General features: G+C 44.3%; 1 protein-coding gene across 2 annotated transcripts in view; it reads left to right on the plus strand.

Annotated features, from left to right (window-relative positions):
- Positions 1-19,956, plus strand: part of GDPD1 (glycerophosphodiester phosphodiesterase domain containing 1) — a 52,280-nt gene that overhangs the window by 26,825 nt on the left and 5,499 nt on the right. The window contains exons 3-9 of one of the 2 annotated variants that reach the window (XM_026710267.2): positions 6,652-6,787; positions 8,286-8,331; positions 13,344-13,462; positions 15,273-15,362; positions 16,464-16,597; positions 17,545-17,604; positions 19,340-19,391. In XM_026710267.2, the coding sequence (XP_026566052.2) occupies positions 6,652-6,787; positions 8,286-8,331; positions 13,344-13,462; positions 15,273-15,362; positions 16,464-16,597; positions 17,545-17,604; positions 19,340-19,391 (637 nt within the window). Of the gene's footprint in view, positions 1-6,651; positions 6,788-8,285; positions 8,332-13,313; positions 13,463-15,272; positions 15,363-16,463; positions 16,598-17,544; positions 17,605-19,339; positions 19,392-19,956 lie in introns of both variants that reach the window. The other variant, XM_026710265.2, reaches the window with a different exon arrangement.

Genomic DNA, 19,956 nt, shown 5'->3' on the forward strand with positions numbered 1-19,956 from the left:
AAAATAAAAATAAAAATAAAAAAATCATGACGTCAAAATCTGTAAATTCAGCTTATTTGATTAGAATGACCTCGGCGGGTAAATTGCTTTGCATGGTAATTCCATTTTGCAACCTACACGCTGAGCGGGTTCCTCCATTTCAAATGTCTGTAAGTCCGTAGACATTTCAAATTGTCTACAAGTCCTTTTACGAGAACGTCGCAAAAGTGAACTCACCCTAGATTGCAGCATTGAGATCCAGATTTCAGGATCGCTATCCCTGTTAAAGCACCTCTTTTCTGATCAAACAGTTAAACCGAATAACAGAGTATTTTCAGTGGTAAATCAGGTGGGGAAAAAACAAATCCCACCTCCAGTTTCTTTGTGCGGGAGCTGAGATTATAACTCTTTTTCTTTCTTTAATTCTTTCTTTTGTTCTCGGTATTAACTGCAGAAAGTATGATCTTATTTTTCAAGCTCTCGGCGTTGCCAGTCCTTTTCGGTTTGAATAGGGCTATTGAAGGTTTCTGATCACCGTGGCAGCAAAATATAGGCTCAAATACATGCCTTCTAAGGCCGCTAAAACATTTCTAGGAAGGCAGCCACGTTTAGAATAGAATAGAATAGAATAGAATAGAATAGAATAGAATAGAATAGAATAGAATAGAATAGAATAGAATAGAATAGAATAGAATAGAATCTTTATTGAGAATAGAATAGAATAGAATCTTTATTGAGAATAGAATAGAATCTTTATTGAGAATAGTATAGAATAACATATTGAGAATAGAATAAGAATAGAATAGAATATATATTGCTACAGAAATGCATGAAACCAAAGATGAATGCATATGGGTCAATATAAAAGAAAAAAAGAATGACGTGGCCATAGGTGTATATTATAGGCCACCCAATCAGGCAGAAAAAATAGATGTCCTTTTTGCCAGCCAACTAACAAACACATGCAGGAAACACACAACAATGGTAATGGGAGACTTCAATTATCCTGATATCAATTGGAAAACTAATTCTGCACCAAGTGAGGAATCAAATAAGTTCTTAATCAACCTAGCTGACAACTTTGTTGTCCAAAAGGTAGAGGGTGAAACTAGAGGGACAGCCATACTGGACTTAATTCTTACAAACAGAGAAGAAGTGATAGAGGGAGTTGAAACTGCAGGAACCTTGGGTGAGAGTGACCATGTCATACTAGAATTCAATATAACACAAATACAAGCAACAGAACATAATGACATCAGAGTCTTGGATTTTAAAAGAGCTGATTCCAATAAAGTCAGAGAGAATTTGGGAAAGATTCCATGGATGGAAATCCTAAAGGGGAAAACAACTCAAGAATCTTGGGAAATGCTAAAAAGTATGATCGTAGAAGCCCAGACCAGCACAATAACCACTGAGAAAGAAAAACAAGAAATCCAAGAAGAAACCAGCATGGCTTCACAAAGATCTCTCTGGCAAATTGAAAGTTGCGGGAGCACCATCACTTGAGACTTTCAAGAAGAGATTGGACTGCCGTTTGTCTAGAAATGGTGTAGGGTCTCCCGTTTGGGCAGGAGGGCGGACTAGATGACCTACAAGGTCCCTTCCAACTCTTGATTATCTGTTATCTGTTACCTACAAGGTCCCTTCAACTCCTCTGTTAATCTGTGGTTGTAAATTGAGGATTACCTATAATCCGCCAAATTGTTATCATGTCCGGAAAAGGTACTTGGATAAAACTGTTCTTCCTCTCTTGTGCCACTGGACTTTGGGTTATTCTCTCAACCTTCAGCATTGTTTACAGAGCAATCCTCTTCGAGCTGAGCTTGACCAGTTCCCACTTTGCAAGCTTCAGCTCGTAGCTGGAAGAAGTCTGTAGAGATTCTCCGTCATCCAAGTCATGGTTGTTCCAAAGGTTCTTTTTTTCAGGAGGCCAACTGGATTTTCTTGTTTGTTCTTTTTCTTTTGAAGACGTTTCACTTCTCATTCAAGAAGCTTCTTCAGCTCGGGCTGGATGGTGGAGAACGGAGGGATTTATACTCCTTGCAGGCAGCTGGTCATTTGCATCCTTTTCGAGGGTCATTGAGGCCACTTGAAGGTTTTATCTCTGTCCTCAGGGTGCCCTGAGTAGTGCAAATGGTTCCTGTAGTCTGCAGTTTTTCCTATGAAAATCCATTCCTACTCCCGTACCATTCAAAGAGCGTTCATGCCTTGGATTTCCAGAAAATGCATTTCCAGAGAAAGGGAGGGGAAATGCAGACTACAGGAACCAGGAGCACCACTCAGGTGGCCCTGAGGACACAGACAAACCTCCAAGTGGCCTCAACGGCCCTCTAAAATGATGCAAATGACCAGCTGTCTGCAAGGAGTATAAATCCTTCCATTCCTCACTTTACTGTCAGAGTTGAAGAATGATGAATTCTGGATTGAATGAGAAGCAAAACATCTACAAAAAAACAACAACAAGAAAGGCCAGTTGCCTCCTGAAAAAGCACCTTTGAGACATACCTGGAAGAGTTGGTGGCTCAAGGGGCAGTTAGCAGCCTCTTGGGCGATGCTTCCAACCAAAAAATAGCCCGTTTCCAAGGCATAAATTGTACAAACATCTTGAAGTGGAAGAAATAAAAGGTTATAAGAACTACAGCAACTGAACTTCATGTACAGGTGAAACTCGAAAAATTAGAATATCGTGCAAAAGTTCATTTACTTCAGTAATGCAACTTAAAAGGTGAACCTAATATATGAGATAGACTCATTACATGCAAAGCAAGATAGTTCGAGCTGTGATTTGTCATAATTGTGATGATTATGGACTACAGCTCATGAAAACCCCAAATCCACAATCTCAAAAAATTAGAATATTGTGAAAAGGTTCAATATTCTAGGCTCAAAGTGTCCCACTCTAATCAGCTAATTAAGCCATAACACCTGCAAAGGGTTCCTGAGCCTTTAAATGGTCTCTCAGTCTGGTTCAGTAGGAAGCACAATCATGGGAAAGACTGCTGACCTGACAGTTGTGCAGAAAACCATCATTGACACCCTCCATAAGCGGGGGAAAGCCTCAAAAGGTAATTGCAAAAGAAGTTGGATGTTCCCAAAGTGCTGTATCAAAGCACATTAATAGAAAGTTATGTGGAAGGGAAATGTGTGGAAGAAAAAGGTGCACAAGCAGCAGGGATGACCGCAGCCTGGAGAGGAGTGTCAGGAAAAGGCCATTCAAAAGTGTTGGGGACTTTCACGAGGAGTGGACCGAGGCTGGAGTCAGTGCATCAAGAGCCACCACACACAGACGGATCCTGGACATGGGCTTCAAATGTCGTATTCCTCTTGTCAAGCCGCTCCTGAACAACAAACAGTGTCAGAAGCGTCTTACCTGGGCTAAAGAAAAACAGAACTGGTCTGTTGCTCAGTGGTCCAAAGTCCTCTTTTCTGATGAGAGCAACTTTTGCATCTTGTTTGGAAACCAAGGACCCAGAGTCTGGAGGAAGAATGGAGAGGCACACACTGCAAGATGCTTGAAGTCCAGTGTGAAGTTCCATAGTCTGTGTTGATTTGGGGAGGCATGTCATCTGCTGGTGTTGGTCCACTGTGCTTCATTAAGTCCAGGGTCAATGCAGCCGTCTACCAGGAGATTTTGGAGCACTTCATGCTTCCTCCCGCGGACGAGCTTTATGAGGATGCTGACTTCATTTTCCAGCAGGACTTGGCACCTGCCCACACTGCCAAAGCACCAAACCCTGGTTCAATGACCGTGGGATTCCTGTGCTTGATTGGCCAGCAAACTCGCTTGACCTGAACCCCATAGAGAATCTATGGGGCATTGCCAAGAGAAAGATGAGAGACATGAGACCAAACAATGCAGAAGAGCTGAAGGCCGCTACTGAAGCATCCTGGTCTTCCATAACACCTCAGCAGTGCCACAGGCTGATAGCTTCCATGCCACGCCGCACTGAGGCAGTAATTGCTGCAAAAGGGCCCCAAACCAAGTACTGAGTACATAAGCATGCTTATACTTTTCAGAGGTCCGATATTGTTCTATGTACAATCCTTGTTTCATTGATTGCATGTAATATTCTAATTTTCTGAGATTGTGGATTTGGGGTTTTCATGAGCTGTAAGCCATAATCATCACAGTTATGACAAATCACGGCTTGAACTATCTTGCTGTGCATGTAATAAGTCTATCTCATATATTAGTTTCACCTTTTAAGTTGCATTACTGAAATAAATGAACTTTTGCACGATACTCTGATTTTTCAAGTTTCACCTGTAGGCCTCAACATACAAGCTTCACGGAGCCTGCTCATTGCAGTCGTATCTTGTGATGGTTTCCGCAGCTGTCATTAAGCAAATATCGCAGTCATTAAGTGAACCACGGGTTCGCTGAAGGTGCAGTTTTGCCAAAGAAACCCAGAAAGTAAGTATTGGTTTTTGGTAAAACCATCATAAAATGCGGTTGTGTGACTATGGGATGTGCAAACGACCGTTATATGTGAAGTTTGATCACATTACCACTGCTGTTAGATCTTCGAATCTGGCTGGTAATCCCTGTTTTTTATTTTTGGATGGTCATAACTATGAATGGTTGCTAAGCAACCAGTCGTAAGTCAAGCACTGTCAGTACTTTCCATATAGAACCTGTTTGTTTTTTTAAAAAAATAATGTTTATCGGTGTTGGAATTTTTTTTTTTTAACAAACTTTATTCAGTTTTTCACATTAAAAACAAAAATCTCTTTTTAGTGGACAACATATTTCCGGTTCTGAATATTTCTGCAATTAAAAATATTTAGAAAATAGGGTAATATAGATACTGATAACTCTTATTAAAGTGGGGGGAAATGTGCTGTGGAATCCAATCAAAAAGAGGTAATGATTAATGGTTTACTGGGAATTAAGATGAGGGAATAAAGGTATATTCTAATCATTAAGGTGTCACACTCAAAATAGTAAAAGAGGGGAAACTTGTTCTTTTTTCTTTGTGTGTGTGTTAAAATTTGTATTAATTTAGAATTCATTAAAGGGAATATGACAGACTAAAGAACCAGCTAAATTAATAAGTTTAATATAGATTATTAAAAGCAAGGAGAAACATTGGTAACTTCATTATTACTACTATTAGGCAAATATATATTGTTTATTTTTAAAATAAATATTAAGGATTATATTTGAAATAATTGAAATGAAATAAAAAGATGTTTCGATTGAGATTAATGAAAGAATTTAGAATCAAACTTTATTATTATTATTATTATTATTATTATTATTATTATTATTATTATTATTATTATGCAAATACATATTGTTTATCTTTATGTTTAAAAACAAATGCTAAAGGATTATATTTGAAATAATTGAAATGAAACAAAAAGATGTTTCGATTGAGATTAATGAAAGAGGCTAGAATTAATGTGTTTGTTTCTCTCCTTACTGAAAATTTGGAATGGAAAAGGTAATAATAGAATTAAGTATGCATATATCAATGTATAATTGCTGTCATATTTGTATGTAAAGGTGATGGTGTTGGAAATTTTTAAGATGAGTATACTTCAGCTGGCTGGGGAATTCTGGGAGCTGAAGTCCACCCATCTTAAAGCATGCTGGCTGGGGAATTCTGGGAGTTGAAATGCAGCCCTCTTAAAGCATGCTGGCTGGGGAATTCTGGGAGCTGAAGTCCACCCACTTTGAAGGACATATTTCCATCAAGGGAATCTTTTTTACTCTCTACAACTACCCTGAACCCTGACCAGCCGATCACTTACCCACGATCCGTAGATCTTTGGAGCATCGCCTGATAACAGGTGATATCTTCTTCCAAGCCTGTCCCGGCCTCCATTAAAAGCCAGACCTTGGCATTTTAACTTCAGAGGTTCTGGGTGCTCCAATACCTGAGGTTTCTAAGAAGAGACTTGGCAACCATTTGTGTGAAATGTTATCGGGTTTCCTGCTTAAGTGTTGTGGTTCGCCAGCAGCAGGTGCGGACGGCTGAGGTCTCTTGAGAGCAAGGATTCGGATGAGAAGCTTGCGTGTGATACAGGGATGGGGCCCAGAGTATCAGAGAGTGGGGTGTTACCTTCGGAGCTTGTGGAGTCTGGCGGCAGTGATGCAGAGGTCCCCAAGGAATCTGTGCCCCGTGCCCGTGTGCCCAGGGCTGCTTGAAGGAAAGAGCAGCTGCTGCAGCACGGGCAACTCGGGAGTAAGGCTGCAAGGTAATGGCCCCTCCCATAAGGGATAAAAGCCAGCCTTCATGCCTTGGGTTCTTTGCAGGAAGCAAAGAAGTTCTTTCAACTCCCAAGTTCTTGTGGAAGTCCTGTCTATTCTGGTTTGTTTTCGTTTTGGATATTTCCCTGCAATAAATCTTGTGTTCTTGGCAGCCTTTCGCAACCTTGAAAGGGCTTGCTCTCATCTGGGACAATTAATTTTAAATGACTCTTTGCTGTGAATGAACAGAATCCACAGAGACGCATTAAATAAGGTTTGCTTTTACATGTACTTTGTGTTTATTTGGTTCGAACGAGGCTTGGGTCAGAAGATTGAGCAGGGGGTTGGACTAGAAGACCTCCAAGGTCCCTTCCAACTCCCATTATTCTGTTACTCTCTTTTAACTCCCCCTGTATGTACGTGCGTGATCGGTCTGAACTTGAGAAGGAAAAACTCAAGGTGGTTCTCTCTTTCAGTGCCGTCAACGTGGGCACCGATATGTTGGAACTTGACTGCCATTTGACCAAGGATGGACAAGTGGTGGTTTTGCACGATGAGAATCTGAAACAGTCAACCGGGGTGGACGTCAATATATCAGACCTCAAATACTCAGTAAGTTCATGTAAGCACCCTTCACTTCCATTCCCCCCACTTCCCCCCCACCCGCCAAAAACGACCAGCCAGTTGAGAGCGGGTAGCCACGGCCTTGCAAAACTCTCAGGACCCCAAATCCTGGCTTTCAATGTCAGATGCATAATTCTGTTTATATTTATTTATTTATTCCGTTACATTATGTAGTAGTGTATGCTGGAAGTGGTGACCCTTGGAGAGCTGTATGCAATGAAATTTCACTTTAATGTATGCTGATTAGTGTACATTCAAAGTGACAATAAAGTTATTATTCTATTCTATTCTAATTCTAATTCTATTCTATTCTATTCTATTCTATTCTATTTTCTTCATTCCACTGTTCTATTCTATCCTCTATTCTATTCTTTTCTGTTCTGTTCTACTCTATTCTATCCTAATTGCTATTCTATTCTTAATTCTATTTCTAATTCTGTTCTAGTCTATTCTTCATTCCACTATTCTATGCTGATTGCTATTCTATTCTTAATTCTACTTCTATTCTATTCTATTCTATTCTATTCTAATTGCTACTCTATTTTTAATTCTGTTCTTAATTCTATTCCTTGTTCTGTTCTGTTCTGTTCTATTCTAATTCTAAGCATAATGAAATGAATCAGGGTCACAATTAATAGGTAATGCATTTGAACAGAATTTCAGAATACAGCTAGTCCTTGACTTACAACCATTCTTTTAGTGCCCATTTGAAGTTACAACGGCACTGAAAAAACTGATTTTTGACTAAGTTTTCGCACTTACGACCATTCCAGATTCCCCTTTGGCATGTGATCAGAATTCAGATGCTTGGCAACTGGCTCATAGTTATGACGGTCGTGGTGTCCTGGGGTCATGCGATCTTTTGCAAACTTCTGACAAGCCAAGCCAGTTTCACTGAACGTCCGCATTCCTAAGTGAACAATTCCAGGGATTCACTTAACAACTGTGGGGGGGTTTTTTGTTTTTGTTTTTTTAAAGCATGTGGCAAAAAGCCAGCCAACATCCTCTTGGTCACGTGATCAAAATAAGAATGCTTGGCTACTGCCACGTACAGTGAGTGTTCGTCTTAACGACAGTTCGTTTAGTGACTGTTCAAACTTAGAACGGCGCTGAAAAACTAGGCGGTATTCCTGACAGTTGCAATGGTCACGTGATCGTGTTTTGTGACCTCCGTGACTGGCTTTCAACAAGCAGCGTTGATGGGGGAAGTCAGACTTGTATCCCAGCAACCGTGCGGTTCACTTAACAACCGCAGCAAAAATGTCCTAAAGTTTCTACGTCTCACTTAACGACCCCTTTGCTTTGCAACGGAAGTTCCTACCCCAGTTGTGGTCGTATGTCAAGGACTACCTGTGTAAGCACCAGAGAGAATTCTTGTGAACGCTGGGGGAATTAAAGCCAAAGTGCTCTTGGATAAAGGCAATTCTGACGTTTTCGGTCTCTGATCCTCTCTGTATTTAAGCTGACATTTTCCTTCTTTTAAAAGGAACTCCCTCTCTATCACTGCAAGTTGGAGGTGACATTCCAGAAAGGTAATAATTCAAAGATCCGAATCTTTGCAGAATGCTCTTTTTTCTATTGCTCCATTTCAGCCTGGTCTGTCCGTATTCTTCACTGAGAATTCCGGGGTTTTCCGCTGTCCATAACTTCACATTTACAAAGCAGCTAAGACCAAAATACTGTAGTTCTACCTTGCTGTTCTGACCCGGCTCCGCAAACACGACAAACCCTCTGTAGTTATATCAAGACCCGTCCAAAAGTTACGCTAACAAGTCCATCTGTCTGGAAGATGAATAGTGGTCGGCCACACCTCTTCGTCTCCGCCCCCTGCCTTTTATCCCCAGAGCTAGAGTGGAGGCTTCGCTAGCAGCGGTGGCTCTTCCGTCCCAAGGACCGGCCCATAGATTTCCACTGCTCTCCTCTCCTCTGCCTTCTGCACATCCACACGTCGGGCACTGGACCCAGCTGTTCCTCCTCTTCCTCATCAGCCACCTCCAGACCTGGGGGCTGTTGACTCTCCCCCTGAGGACGGATGGATGGACCCAGGCTCTGCCTCCACCTCCTCCTCTCTCTCTTCCCCTTCGGAGCTCTCAGGTTGCCCTTGATGCTGGCCCTGACTCCCACATCTCCTCCTCTTCGTCTGATTTGGCTGCCGGAGGGACCAGCAACCGACAGGCCACAACATTTGCATTAATTGGGGAAAAAAAATCACAAAGAAATATAAAGCATGGAACTGCGTTAAGTGGACAAAAACAGGACAAATACAGCTAGTCCCTGAATCTCTCAAAGTCTCTAGGATCTCTACAGTCTTTTACATAGTCTTTGACTTACAACAGTTCATTTAGTGACCGAAGTTACAACGGCGCTGAAAAAGTGACTGGGGGCCATTTTTCACACTTACGACCATTGCAGCAACCCCACGGTCACTTGACTTACATTTGCAGGCTTTGGCAATTGGTTCATATTTATGACAATTGAAGGGTCTCAGAGTCACACAATCCCCTTTTGCAAGCTTCTGACAAGCCGAGTTTAACAGGGGAAGCCCAATTCACTTCGCAGCCACGTTACTAACTTTATCCACTGCAGGGATTCACTTAGCAACGGTGACAAGAAAGGCTGTAGAATGGGGCAGACCTCACAACCAATTCTCTCACTTAACCAACGTCAATTTTGTGCTCAGTTGTGGTTGTAAGTCAAGAATTGCCTGCATTTATGAAGGTTGCACTGTCCCAGGATCTTGTGATCCTCAGAGGACTATCTGTGTTGACTTAACAACTCCAGTGATCCATTTAACAAGTGTGGCGGGAAGGTCGTAAAATGGGGTGCCGTTCATTTAATAATTGCCTCCCTTAGCAATAGAAATGATGGTTGTATTTCGATCCGGGTCCAGCCCCACTCCCCCTCGAATTCCATTAAGCCCGATACCAATTTATTCCTGACTGTCATGGCCCCGTCGGAGTACAGAGAGGACGAATAGCTGGAGCTGGGTCAAGGGAGTGGCCTTGTTGGCTTCAGAGGAACACGGGGAGGAGCAGGACAAGGCAGACCCAGGTCCCTTGGGGTTAGGACCGCTTGCCAGCAGGGAATAATGGCGGGGTGGGGAGGGCAGGATGACCGAGAGAGGGCAGGCGGTGGAGATGAGGAGCGATGGAGCTCAGGCAACGAGCAAGGACCACCCCCTCCTGATCCCTGAGCACGGAGAGTGGGAAGGAAGCCTGGAGCAGCGCAGGCCGACCCGACAACACGGGAAGAGAGCGCCCCGCCCCTCTTCACAAGGCGCACCTATAGGGACTGAGACTTAAGGAGATTTTGTGGGGTGGGGCACTTGTCGGGAACAAACACTGAATTGGTGGGAGTTTTTTGTCGGGAACAAACACTGAATTGGTGGAGTTTTGTGTGCCGTTGCCGATGTCTGGAGTTTGCTGGACTTCTTGCCTTAGTTCCTGTCAAGATTCCAAGCAATACGTTCCACAAAGGATAGTCCAACACAACCATTATCCAAATAAAGTCTTTTTTTTTTATTGGGAACATATCAAATTGGCAAAGTTTGGTGTAATTCCGGATCTGACCAAATCCTGGAATTACACCCAGTAAAAGCATAGTTTGAAACTTCCCCCACCATCGTCACATTCTCCAATCAGGTCACACAGTTCATCTGTCCAATGAGTCCAAATTCAACCTCTAGGCAATTGCAGGCACACGCTCTGTTCCCACGGGAAAAGAATTTCACCTAGCCAAAACATCCTCCCTTATCTTTGCTCCCTCCTCCCATCCGCTAGAATGTGCCGAGCCTGAATGCCCACAGTCCCTTTTACACAACGTTAAAGAAGCTACGAAAGAAATAGAAATGACTAGAATTAAACATCTCTCACCTTCAGGGTCGACAGTTTCTTTCCTTTGTGGAGTCACTGGCTTGTTTCCCTTGCCTCGCTGGGTTTCTTGCCTGTTATAACAGCGTTTTGCTGGACCACTTGCAGCCAGAGGCTGCTGGAGGTGTGTGGGTGAGCCTTTTGCTCAGGGACTTGCCATAATCGTGGGAGCATTTGGGAGAAAGCTAGAGGAATAAAGAAGGGGAGTTAGAACTCTTCTCTGGCTGTGTTGCTTCCATGCCTTGCCCTGGGTCATCACACTGACTCTACTGTGTTTCCCCGAAAATAAAACCCTGTCTTGTTTTCTTGTTTTTTTTGCCACCAAAAAAGGCACCAGGTCTTATTTTCTGGGGATGTCATCCACTGATAACCTCACTTGCACGTGTCACACACACACACACACCACACGTCCTCCTTTTTGCTATCAGAGACCTTCAGGAACAACTTCTTCTGCAGCCGGCGAGGCTTTCCTGAAAGCCTCTGCAGCCAATAACCAAGCTCTGGATTGATCTGGCTACAGAGGCCTTCACCTGGCCAGCCTTGCCGGCTGCAGAAGAAATGGACCAACAAGGCAGGTGTTGAGGCCTGGCTACGATTGTCCAAAGGTAAGCAGTAGGGCAGCTCCACCATCTCTCATTCCCAACGTAGCTTAAATTTTACCCATGCACCCTGGAGTGGGAGGAATCTCAATTAGGGCTTATTTTAGGAGTAGGACTTTTATTGGGCACACGTGTAAAAAATCAAGCTAGGGCTTACTTTCAGGATAGGTTGCATTTTCGGGGAAACTTATTTAATTAGTTCCTTGTGTGTAGGCTGAAAATAATAAACCTTCAGCACTGCCATTTAACATATGATCCTGATCGTTTGTGCCTGACACATTCAGGTAGTCCTCGACCACAATTAACCCTCAAAATTTCTGTTGCTACGTGAAACAGTTGTTAAGTGAGTTTTGTCCCATTTTACTGCTTTTCTTGCCACAGTTGTTAAGTGAATCCCTGCAGTTCAGTTGGTAACGCAGTTGTTAAGTGAATCTGGCTTCCCTCATTGACTCCTTGTCAGGAATTGCAAAAGGGGATCACATGACCCTGGGACACCGCAATCGTCGTAAATATGAGCCAGTTGACAAGCATCCGAATTTCATTCACCTAGCCGTGAGGATGCTGAAATGGTTGTAAGTATGAAAAATAGTCATAAGTCACTTTTTCCAATCCCATTTGAACTCCGGTTGGTCACTAAACAAGAGTCAAGGACTATCTGTAGTTTTTTTTATTGTTCTACACCTATAGACAGAATCGTGCCAGATTAAAAGCAACGATTTGCATAGCTACCGATACACTCTGGGAATAGCTAGGGAGGAGCCATCTTAACTTTCTTCCTGCAGACCAGTTTCCAAGCTCCACCACCTCCTGGAAAGCAGCTCCTCCTGGGAATCCAGACTACATTCCACTACATCCAGAGTTCCCCGACCTAGGGTTGGCAGCCCAGAGTGGGGTGAGGGAGGAAAGGGGATGATTTCATTTGGCATAGGTGCACATGTGCACACGAGCTCCCATGATGTTGGTGATGACGCTCGTGTGAGTAGGACTGCAAGCACCCGCAACGAGGTTCGTGCCGAGTGAGACCCCCGAGCACCCATGATGATATTCAAACGAGTTGGAAACACAAGCACCCACGACAACATTTGTGTGAATTAGGTCACGAATGACTGGGACACTCGCACAAGTGGATTCGGACTGCCCACGCTTTTGGCAACACTCACGTTTGTGGGGCCAGACCATCCGCGACACAGCGATGCTTGTTCACACAGACCAGTGGCAATTAAGCCATAGCTATTAGTGGCCTATGGCCCACAGGTTGGAGACCCCAGATAACAGATAATCAGAGTTGGAAGGGACCTTGTAGGTCAGCTAGTCCAACCCCCCCCGCCTAAGCAGGAGACTCTATACCATTTTTGACAAATGGCAGTCAATCTCTCCTTGAAAGTCTCAAGTGACTCCCGAGGGCAAGCTGTTCCATTGGTTGATTTTTCTCATACTTCATATTCTCCAATGGGACACATCCAAAGCCAAGAGTCATCAATCACCCACAAGACAAATTCAGAATTTCCAAAGTCCAGCAGGAAGCACAAACACACACAACTAGAAACTAAACATGTTGTTCCCAGCAAATGCCCCCCTCTGCCTGTTGTGGTAAATAGTTTTCCGGTGCAGCCCGTCAAGATGGGCAGGCTTTCTCCTGAGTAACCTTGCAGATCTCCGTTGCTTTTGTCTTTTCTCTGCCCTGCTTGCTCTCGGATCCACAACAGAAGGCAGCTCCTCCTCCTCTTCACTTGACTGTCCGCCCCTGCAGGCTGTCCCCAGCCAAAGCCCTCTGTAAATCTTTTTTGGCTGGCTGTTCAGAGTCATTTATTAACCCAGTTCATGATGTGCCAGAAATGAGCTCATCCTCCCTTGAGCTAACCTCCGTGGAAGAACCCGAGGAGTCATTCAAGGGAGACATCGCAGGGACCAACCCTTGGAGATTGGTCCAAAGGGCTCCACCTTCCTCTGTGTTTTGGGAATGACGAATCCAAGGTTATTTCTACGGGGGAGGCTGGGTGTCAACCATCCCACAGCGGCTGCCAATATCTTCCCCCATGTCCTCAGCGGCAACCCAATTCTGCTTGTTTACATCAGAATGCCATTGCGAAGGTGAAGACAAGCGCATCCCTCTCCTTCAAGAGGTGTTTGAGGCCTTTCCCCACACGCCGGTCAACATTGACATCAAGGTGAACAACGACCTGCTGATTAAAAAGGTGAGTCCTCCCTTCTCATTCCACCTCCTTCCACCTCAGGTCCTTGTTGCTTCTGGTTGGGTCAATGGTGGCTTTCAAGGGAGGACAACACTGGCCAGGTTCCTCAGTGGTGGTCAGGCAGGAGAAGTGTGGATTCCATGTCCTCATCGTTATAATTTAAACCGGTCTTTCCTAGGCTGAACTTGAACTCCCAGAATTCCCCAGCTAGCCAAACTGGGAGCTGGAAGTCCATATAAAAGTTTTCAAGGTTGGGGAATACTGGTCTAAAGGCAGGCTTACTCGAAAGAGATGTTGTCAATTGTCCGACTAGTGAACCCAATATAAAGAAACAGTCTTGGGAGCGTTGAATTACCCAAAAGTAAAACTGTATTGGACATACCATTTTGGTATTAAATCAAAACCAGCTCTGAATTTTCCTGCGCAAATGCTTGCTTAGTTAAGCAACAACTTCCCTTTCTCCCCACCCCTGGGGGTTCACATTGTCCAACTATGAGGTGTCCTTTTGTTTTGGGAACAGTCCCAACTCCTTCTCAAGCTCCTGCAGTGCTGACCTTTGATGACGGCCTCCTGGGCAACTCCAGAGGCCCCGTTTTGGGCCTGAAAGGCCTCCTGGGCATCTCTGGAGGCCTCGGCTTTGGGGCCTGGGAAGGCCTCCTGGACGATTCCAGAGGCTCCATTTGGGGCCTGGAAAGCTTCCTGGGCAATTCTGGGGGCTCCATTTTGGGCCTGGAAAGCTTCCTGTGTGTCTCTGGAGGCCCCGTTTGGGCCTGGAAAGCTTCCTGGTGTCTTCAGAGGCCCCATTTGGGGCCTGGAAAGCTTCCTGGGCGACTCTGGAGGCCCCATTTTGGGCCTGGAAAGCTTCCTGGGCATCTCCGGAGGCCCTGTTTTGGGCCTGGAAAGCTTCCTGGGCGACTCTAGAGGCTCCATTTTGGGCCTGGAAAGCTTCCTGGGTGTCTCCAGAGACCAAAAACAGTCTTGTGTAGGGCCCCACCAGCCCCATTTTTGCTAGCAGAGGGACCTTGGGCGTCCTTTCTCTTTCCAGACCAGCCCCATAGGCCAGATCTAAGCATCCTGCGGGCCGGATTTGGCCTTGAGTTTGACACACCTAATCTATGCTGATCTGGGTGTTGATTGCTGGTGGAGAGGTGCTGAAGTCCTTTTGTTCTCTTTTGGGCTGGTTGATTGTCTCTTTTGGATAATCTACAGGTGTTAATATCCATACGTGTCTGGATGGCTGATTTGTCAGAGTGCCAGGCATCTAGAAATTCCCTGGCATTTCTGGACTTGGTCTTGGATGGTCACATTTTCCCAATTGTAACTATGGTTAAATCTGACCATATCTTAACTCCGGTTTAACTCCAAAGTTGTTTACGACCGTTTTTCACAGCTACGACCTTTGCAGCATCCCCATGGTCACGTGATCCAAATGCAGGTGCTTGGCAACTGGTTTCATATTTATGACGGTTGCAGTGTCCCAGAGTCGCGTGATCCCCTTTGGCCACCTTCTGACAAGCAAAGTCAATGGGGAAGCCTGATTCACTTAACAAATCATGTTGCTAACTTAATATCTGCAGTGATTCACTTAAGAACTGTGGCAAGAAAGGTTGCAAAATGGGGCGAAACTCACTTAACAACAGAAAATTTGGACTCCGTTGTGGTCATACATCGAGGATGACCTCCTTATCACCTACCTCCTAAAAATGTTTCATCCTTAAGCTCATCGCCAAGTAATGTAGGAACCCAACTCAAACTGTTAGAGCCATTTTTATTTTTATTTTAACAATCCATTTCTTTTTTCTATTGATCTTAGGTTTCCGAGTTGGTGAGCTCTTACAAACGAGAACATTTGACGGTTTGGGGCAGCGTCAGCCATGAGGTTGTGGAAAAGTGTCACAAAGAGGTAAATAGAGAATTATACACCCTGTTGGTTTTACCCTCCCTTTTTTTTAATGTAGGTTGTACCTTTGAACATTCGCTAAGTGACCGGTTGTAAGTCAAAAGACCGCCTGGGTGTGTATCTAAGTACATTTTTATGGATGCTTCCTGTAGAGGCCTCAGATTAAAATTTTCATGTGCATGTACGCAAATTTGTACAGGTTCATCTCCTAATTAGTTTAATGAAAAGAAGGACTAGGGGTGATCTAATAGCAGTGTTTCAATATTTGAGGGGCTACCTCAAAGAAGAGGGGTTCAACCTATTCTACAAAATATTTGAACAAGAAGCAACGGGTGGAAACTAATCAAGGAGAGAAGCAACCTGGAACTAAGGAAGAATTTTCTGACGGTGAGGACAATTAATCTGGAAACTACTTGCCACCAGAAGTTGTGGCTGCTCTAACACTGGAAATTTTTAAGACGAGGTTGGACAGCCATTTGTCTGAAATGATATAGGTTCTCCTGCTTTGAGCAGGGGGTTGGACTAGAAGACCTCAAATGTCCCTTCCACCTATTCCATTATTCTGCTTTGGAGAATTAAGTTCAGCTTAAGTGCTGAAAGATTTCTGTGTGTAGAAATGGCAGGACAAGAAGCAACGGATGGAAACTAATCGAGGAAAGAAGCAACCTAGAAATAAGGATAAATTTCCTGACGTTGAGAACAATTAATCTATGGAACTACTTTCCTCCAGAAATTATGTGCTCCAACATTGGAGACTTCTAAGAGATTGGCCCGCCATCTGTCTGGAATGATATAGGATTTCCTACCTGAGCAGGGGGTTGGACTAGAAGACCTCCAAGGTCCCTTCCAGCTCTATTCTGATTGATTGGTTGATTGATGATTTACTCTGTTTAGAGAATTCTCTGGAATGTTACATAAGATTTCCTGCCTAAGCAGAGGGTCAGACTAGAAGACCTCTTGAGTTCCCTTCCCACTCCGTTACGCAGTTACGATATTTTTTTTTTTTGAGCGACGTTCCCTAAAATGAGAAGTCCGTGCAATAACGGGGTATATTGCATCATGAATTAACCTTTCTGTGGCGTCCCCGGATTTTTCTCCCCTCAGAACTGCCACATCCCCATCCTTTTCTGCTTGCGCCGTGTCCTCCTCCTCCTCGGTCTCTTCTACACTGGCCTTCTTCCTTTCTTTCCGATCACGGAGGACTTCCTGGAGATCCCCATGCCTTCCATCATTCTCAAGTAAGTGGCTGTTCGGGAGACATCCAGCTTAAGGTTGACTCAGCCTTCTGTCCTTCCGAGGTCGGTAAAGTGAGGACCCAGATTGTTGGGGGCAAAGGCTGACTCTAAACCATTTAGAGCAGGGGTCCCCAACCACCGGGCTGCAGACCGGTACCGGTCCGTGGAACATTTCCTACCGGGCCGCCGGTTTGCTGGGCGCCGCCATCTTGTTTGACAAGAAAGTGCTTCAGGGTGAGCTTTTCCGGTTGGAAAGCGGCATTTGGGTCCTGAAGGAATCCTCGCACCTTAGTTTCAAGGCGAGACGAGAGACCGTCCTGAAGCCGTCCTGAAGCGAAGCCCATCGACAAAGATACAAAGGAGGAGTTGAAGCGGGGGACGGCTGGCCGGCCGGTTGCTCGACTCGCCTTGCCTTGTCATGCATGCTGATGCCGGTACCGGGCCGCGGATCATTTGTGATGCCAGTATCGTGCCGTGGCACAAAAAAGGTTGAGGGCCACTGATTTAGAGAGGGCTGCAAAGCACTGTGAAGTGGTATTGCTTGGGAAGGAAGGAAGGGAAAAGGAAGGGGAGGGAGGGAGGGAGGGAAAAGGAAGGAAGGAAGCCATGATGGCACAGTGATTAGAATGCAGCATTGCAGGATAACTCTGCCCACAGCTAGGAAGTTCGATCCTGACTGGTTGAAGGTTGACGCAGCCTTCCATCCTTCTGAGGTGGGTAAAACAAGGACCCAGATTGTTGGGGGCAAGAGGGTGGCTCTCTAAACTGCTTAGAGAGGGCTGCAAAGCACTGTAAAGCGGTATATAAGTCTAAGCGCTATTGCTATTGCTAACTGGCATTCTAATGACCCTCCTCAACGTACCATTTACAAATATTTGAGCGGTCACTAAACGTATGCTTAAAAGTCAAAGGATGACTTGTGAGTGTCACTTTTCTTCTCTCCATTTCAGGCTGAAAGAAGTAGGGAAGATTTCAAAGAGTGAGCGATTCACCATATGGCTTATTGACGTGTAAGGTTCTCTTCTTTTCATTCTTGCTATCTTTCTTCTCCCCTCCTCCATCATCTCCCCCCACCCATAATAAGTCTCCCCCACCGTTGTGTTTCGGGGTAACCATCGTCTCTTTTCTAAAGCAACGGGGTCTGTGTTTTTATTGATTCCGCTTCCTTAAACTCAATGGTTACTATTTGGGGTTTGCAAACTAGGACTTGCAAGTTTTCCCAAAGCAGATATATGCAGAGGAGGCTGCCTGTTGCATTTCTGCATGATTACAGATTTCCTTCTAAGTTAACCTTCCACTGGGCAGAGAAGAGAATTAAGTCCTTCTGCTCACATGCATTTCTTTATTTTTTATGTTTATCCTTTATTTATTTTACAAAGACCTCCGGGTGAAGAACATATCCAACACACATTCCTCCTCCTATTTCCCCCACCAATCATTGTGGGCCACAATGTGTGAGTTGAGTTGGGCTGAGAGAAAGACTGGCCCACAGTCACCCAGACAGCTTTCATGCAAAGGTGTGACTAGAAGTCACCGTCTCCTGGTGATTGGCTGAAAGTCACCCAGCCGGCTTTCATGCCTAAGACTGGACTAGAATTCCCTGTCTCCTGGTGATTGTCTCAAAGTCACCTAGCTGGCTTTCATGCCTAAAACAGGACTAGAATTCCCTGTCTCCTGGTGAGTGGCTCAAGTCACCTAGCTGGCTTTCATGCCTAAAACAGGACTAGAATTCCCTGTCTCCTGGTGAGTGGCTCAAGTCACCCAGCCGGCTTTCATGCCTAAGATTGGACTAGAATTCCCTGTCTCCTAGTGAGTGGCCCAAAGTCACCCAGCCAGATTTCATGGCTAAAATGGAATTCATCCTCTCCTGCTTTCTAGCTTGTTGCTTTAACCACTAGACCAAACTGTCTCTCTGTTCTGCCCATAGTTGGAATCCTCTCAGAGGTTAGCTCAACCTGTGACATGCCGAGAGTATCTATTCCTGCACCCAAACCACGTTTATGATGAAGGATAGGACAGGAGGAAACTGAGTTTCTTCAGGGTCTGTTAACAACTAATGGGCAAGACTTTTTCCACCTGAAACCCCATAACCCCTCCCTCGATAAAATTATATATATATATATATGTGTATGTATGTATGTTTGTTTGTTTTTTGAGGTTCTCACGTGTATTTGTATGTGGATCTTTGGTTGTTCGGGTTTTCTCCCGTGTAAGATTCGAAGTATCTAGTCAATGTTTCGATGAAGTCTCATTCATCATCTTCAGGCTTGTGTCTTTGGCTCTGAGTGAAGCACAGAGCCGAAGACACAAGCCTGAAGATAATGAATGAGACTTCATCAAAACGTTGCCTAGATACTTTGAATCTTACGCAGGAGAAAACCCGAACAACCAAAGATCCACATACAAATATATATATAAATCTGTTCTTCATCATCTTGCATGAATCTGCAGACACCATGCTGCTGATAACAGTTATTTTAACGGGTGGAAGCGTCTGTGGAGGTCAAAAAAGTCAAGATGGCAGCTGGAGTTACGATGCCAGCAAAAAAGGAGCTGGAATTGGCTCAGAGCTGCCATCTTGTCTCTTTTGGATCTCAGGTGTATTATGGTAACATTTATAACCCATTAAAGTGTTATTTTAAGGGAAAAGTTAGCCCACAGTTTCTTTTTTATCAATCTGTAAATGGAGGGAAAGGACAGTTGGTGGTTGAACATGAATTGATAATCTCCTTGCTATGTTTACAGATTATTAATGAGGAAAACCTTATTTGATCATCTTACTGCTCGAGGAATTCAGGTATAGTATTACATCTTTACAAAATATCTACAAATATATCTCAACTCTATACGCGACGTGACTTGGGGCAAGTACAAGTCATTCTTGAGTTAGGACCATCGAGATAGTCCTCAACTTACAACCACAACTGAGCCCAAGTGAAACATTTGCTAAGCGGGTGTTGCCCCATTTCACAACTTCTCCCGTCTCAGTTGTTAAGTGTGTCAGGATTCCAGCAGTCGCCCTAATTGAATCATGATTCTCGAACCAAACTTCAAAAAATTTCAAAGTATTCGTTAGAGGTGACATACTGGCACTGCCCTGTATGAAGCCAACTCTGACATACGTCATTTACAGTCTCCTGTGACCCTGTTTCCCCGCTGGGTGTCTCATCAACCAGATTCTCCAATTGAGTATGTTCACAGGCAAGGTGTCATCAATCACATTCTCCAATTAAGGATTTCCCCGGGGAAAAGCTCTGGTATTTTAGTTACAATCTTTTAAAGATAAGAGTTAGAATGTACTTTCTGTCAGGGTTCCGGCAGTTACTTCAATTAAATCATGAGCCTTGAGCCACACTCCCAAA

This window comes from Pseudonaja textilis, chromosome 1, assembly GCF_049901715.1.
Source record: "Pseudonaja textilis isolate UNSWEBS1 chromosome 1, rPseTex1.2, whole genome shotgun sequence".
In the NCBI taxonomy this organism is placed as follows: Eukaryota; Metazoa; Chordata; class Lepidosauria; order Squamata; family Elapidae; genus Pseudonaja; species Pseudonaja textilis.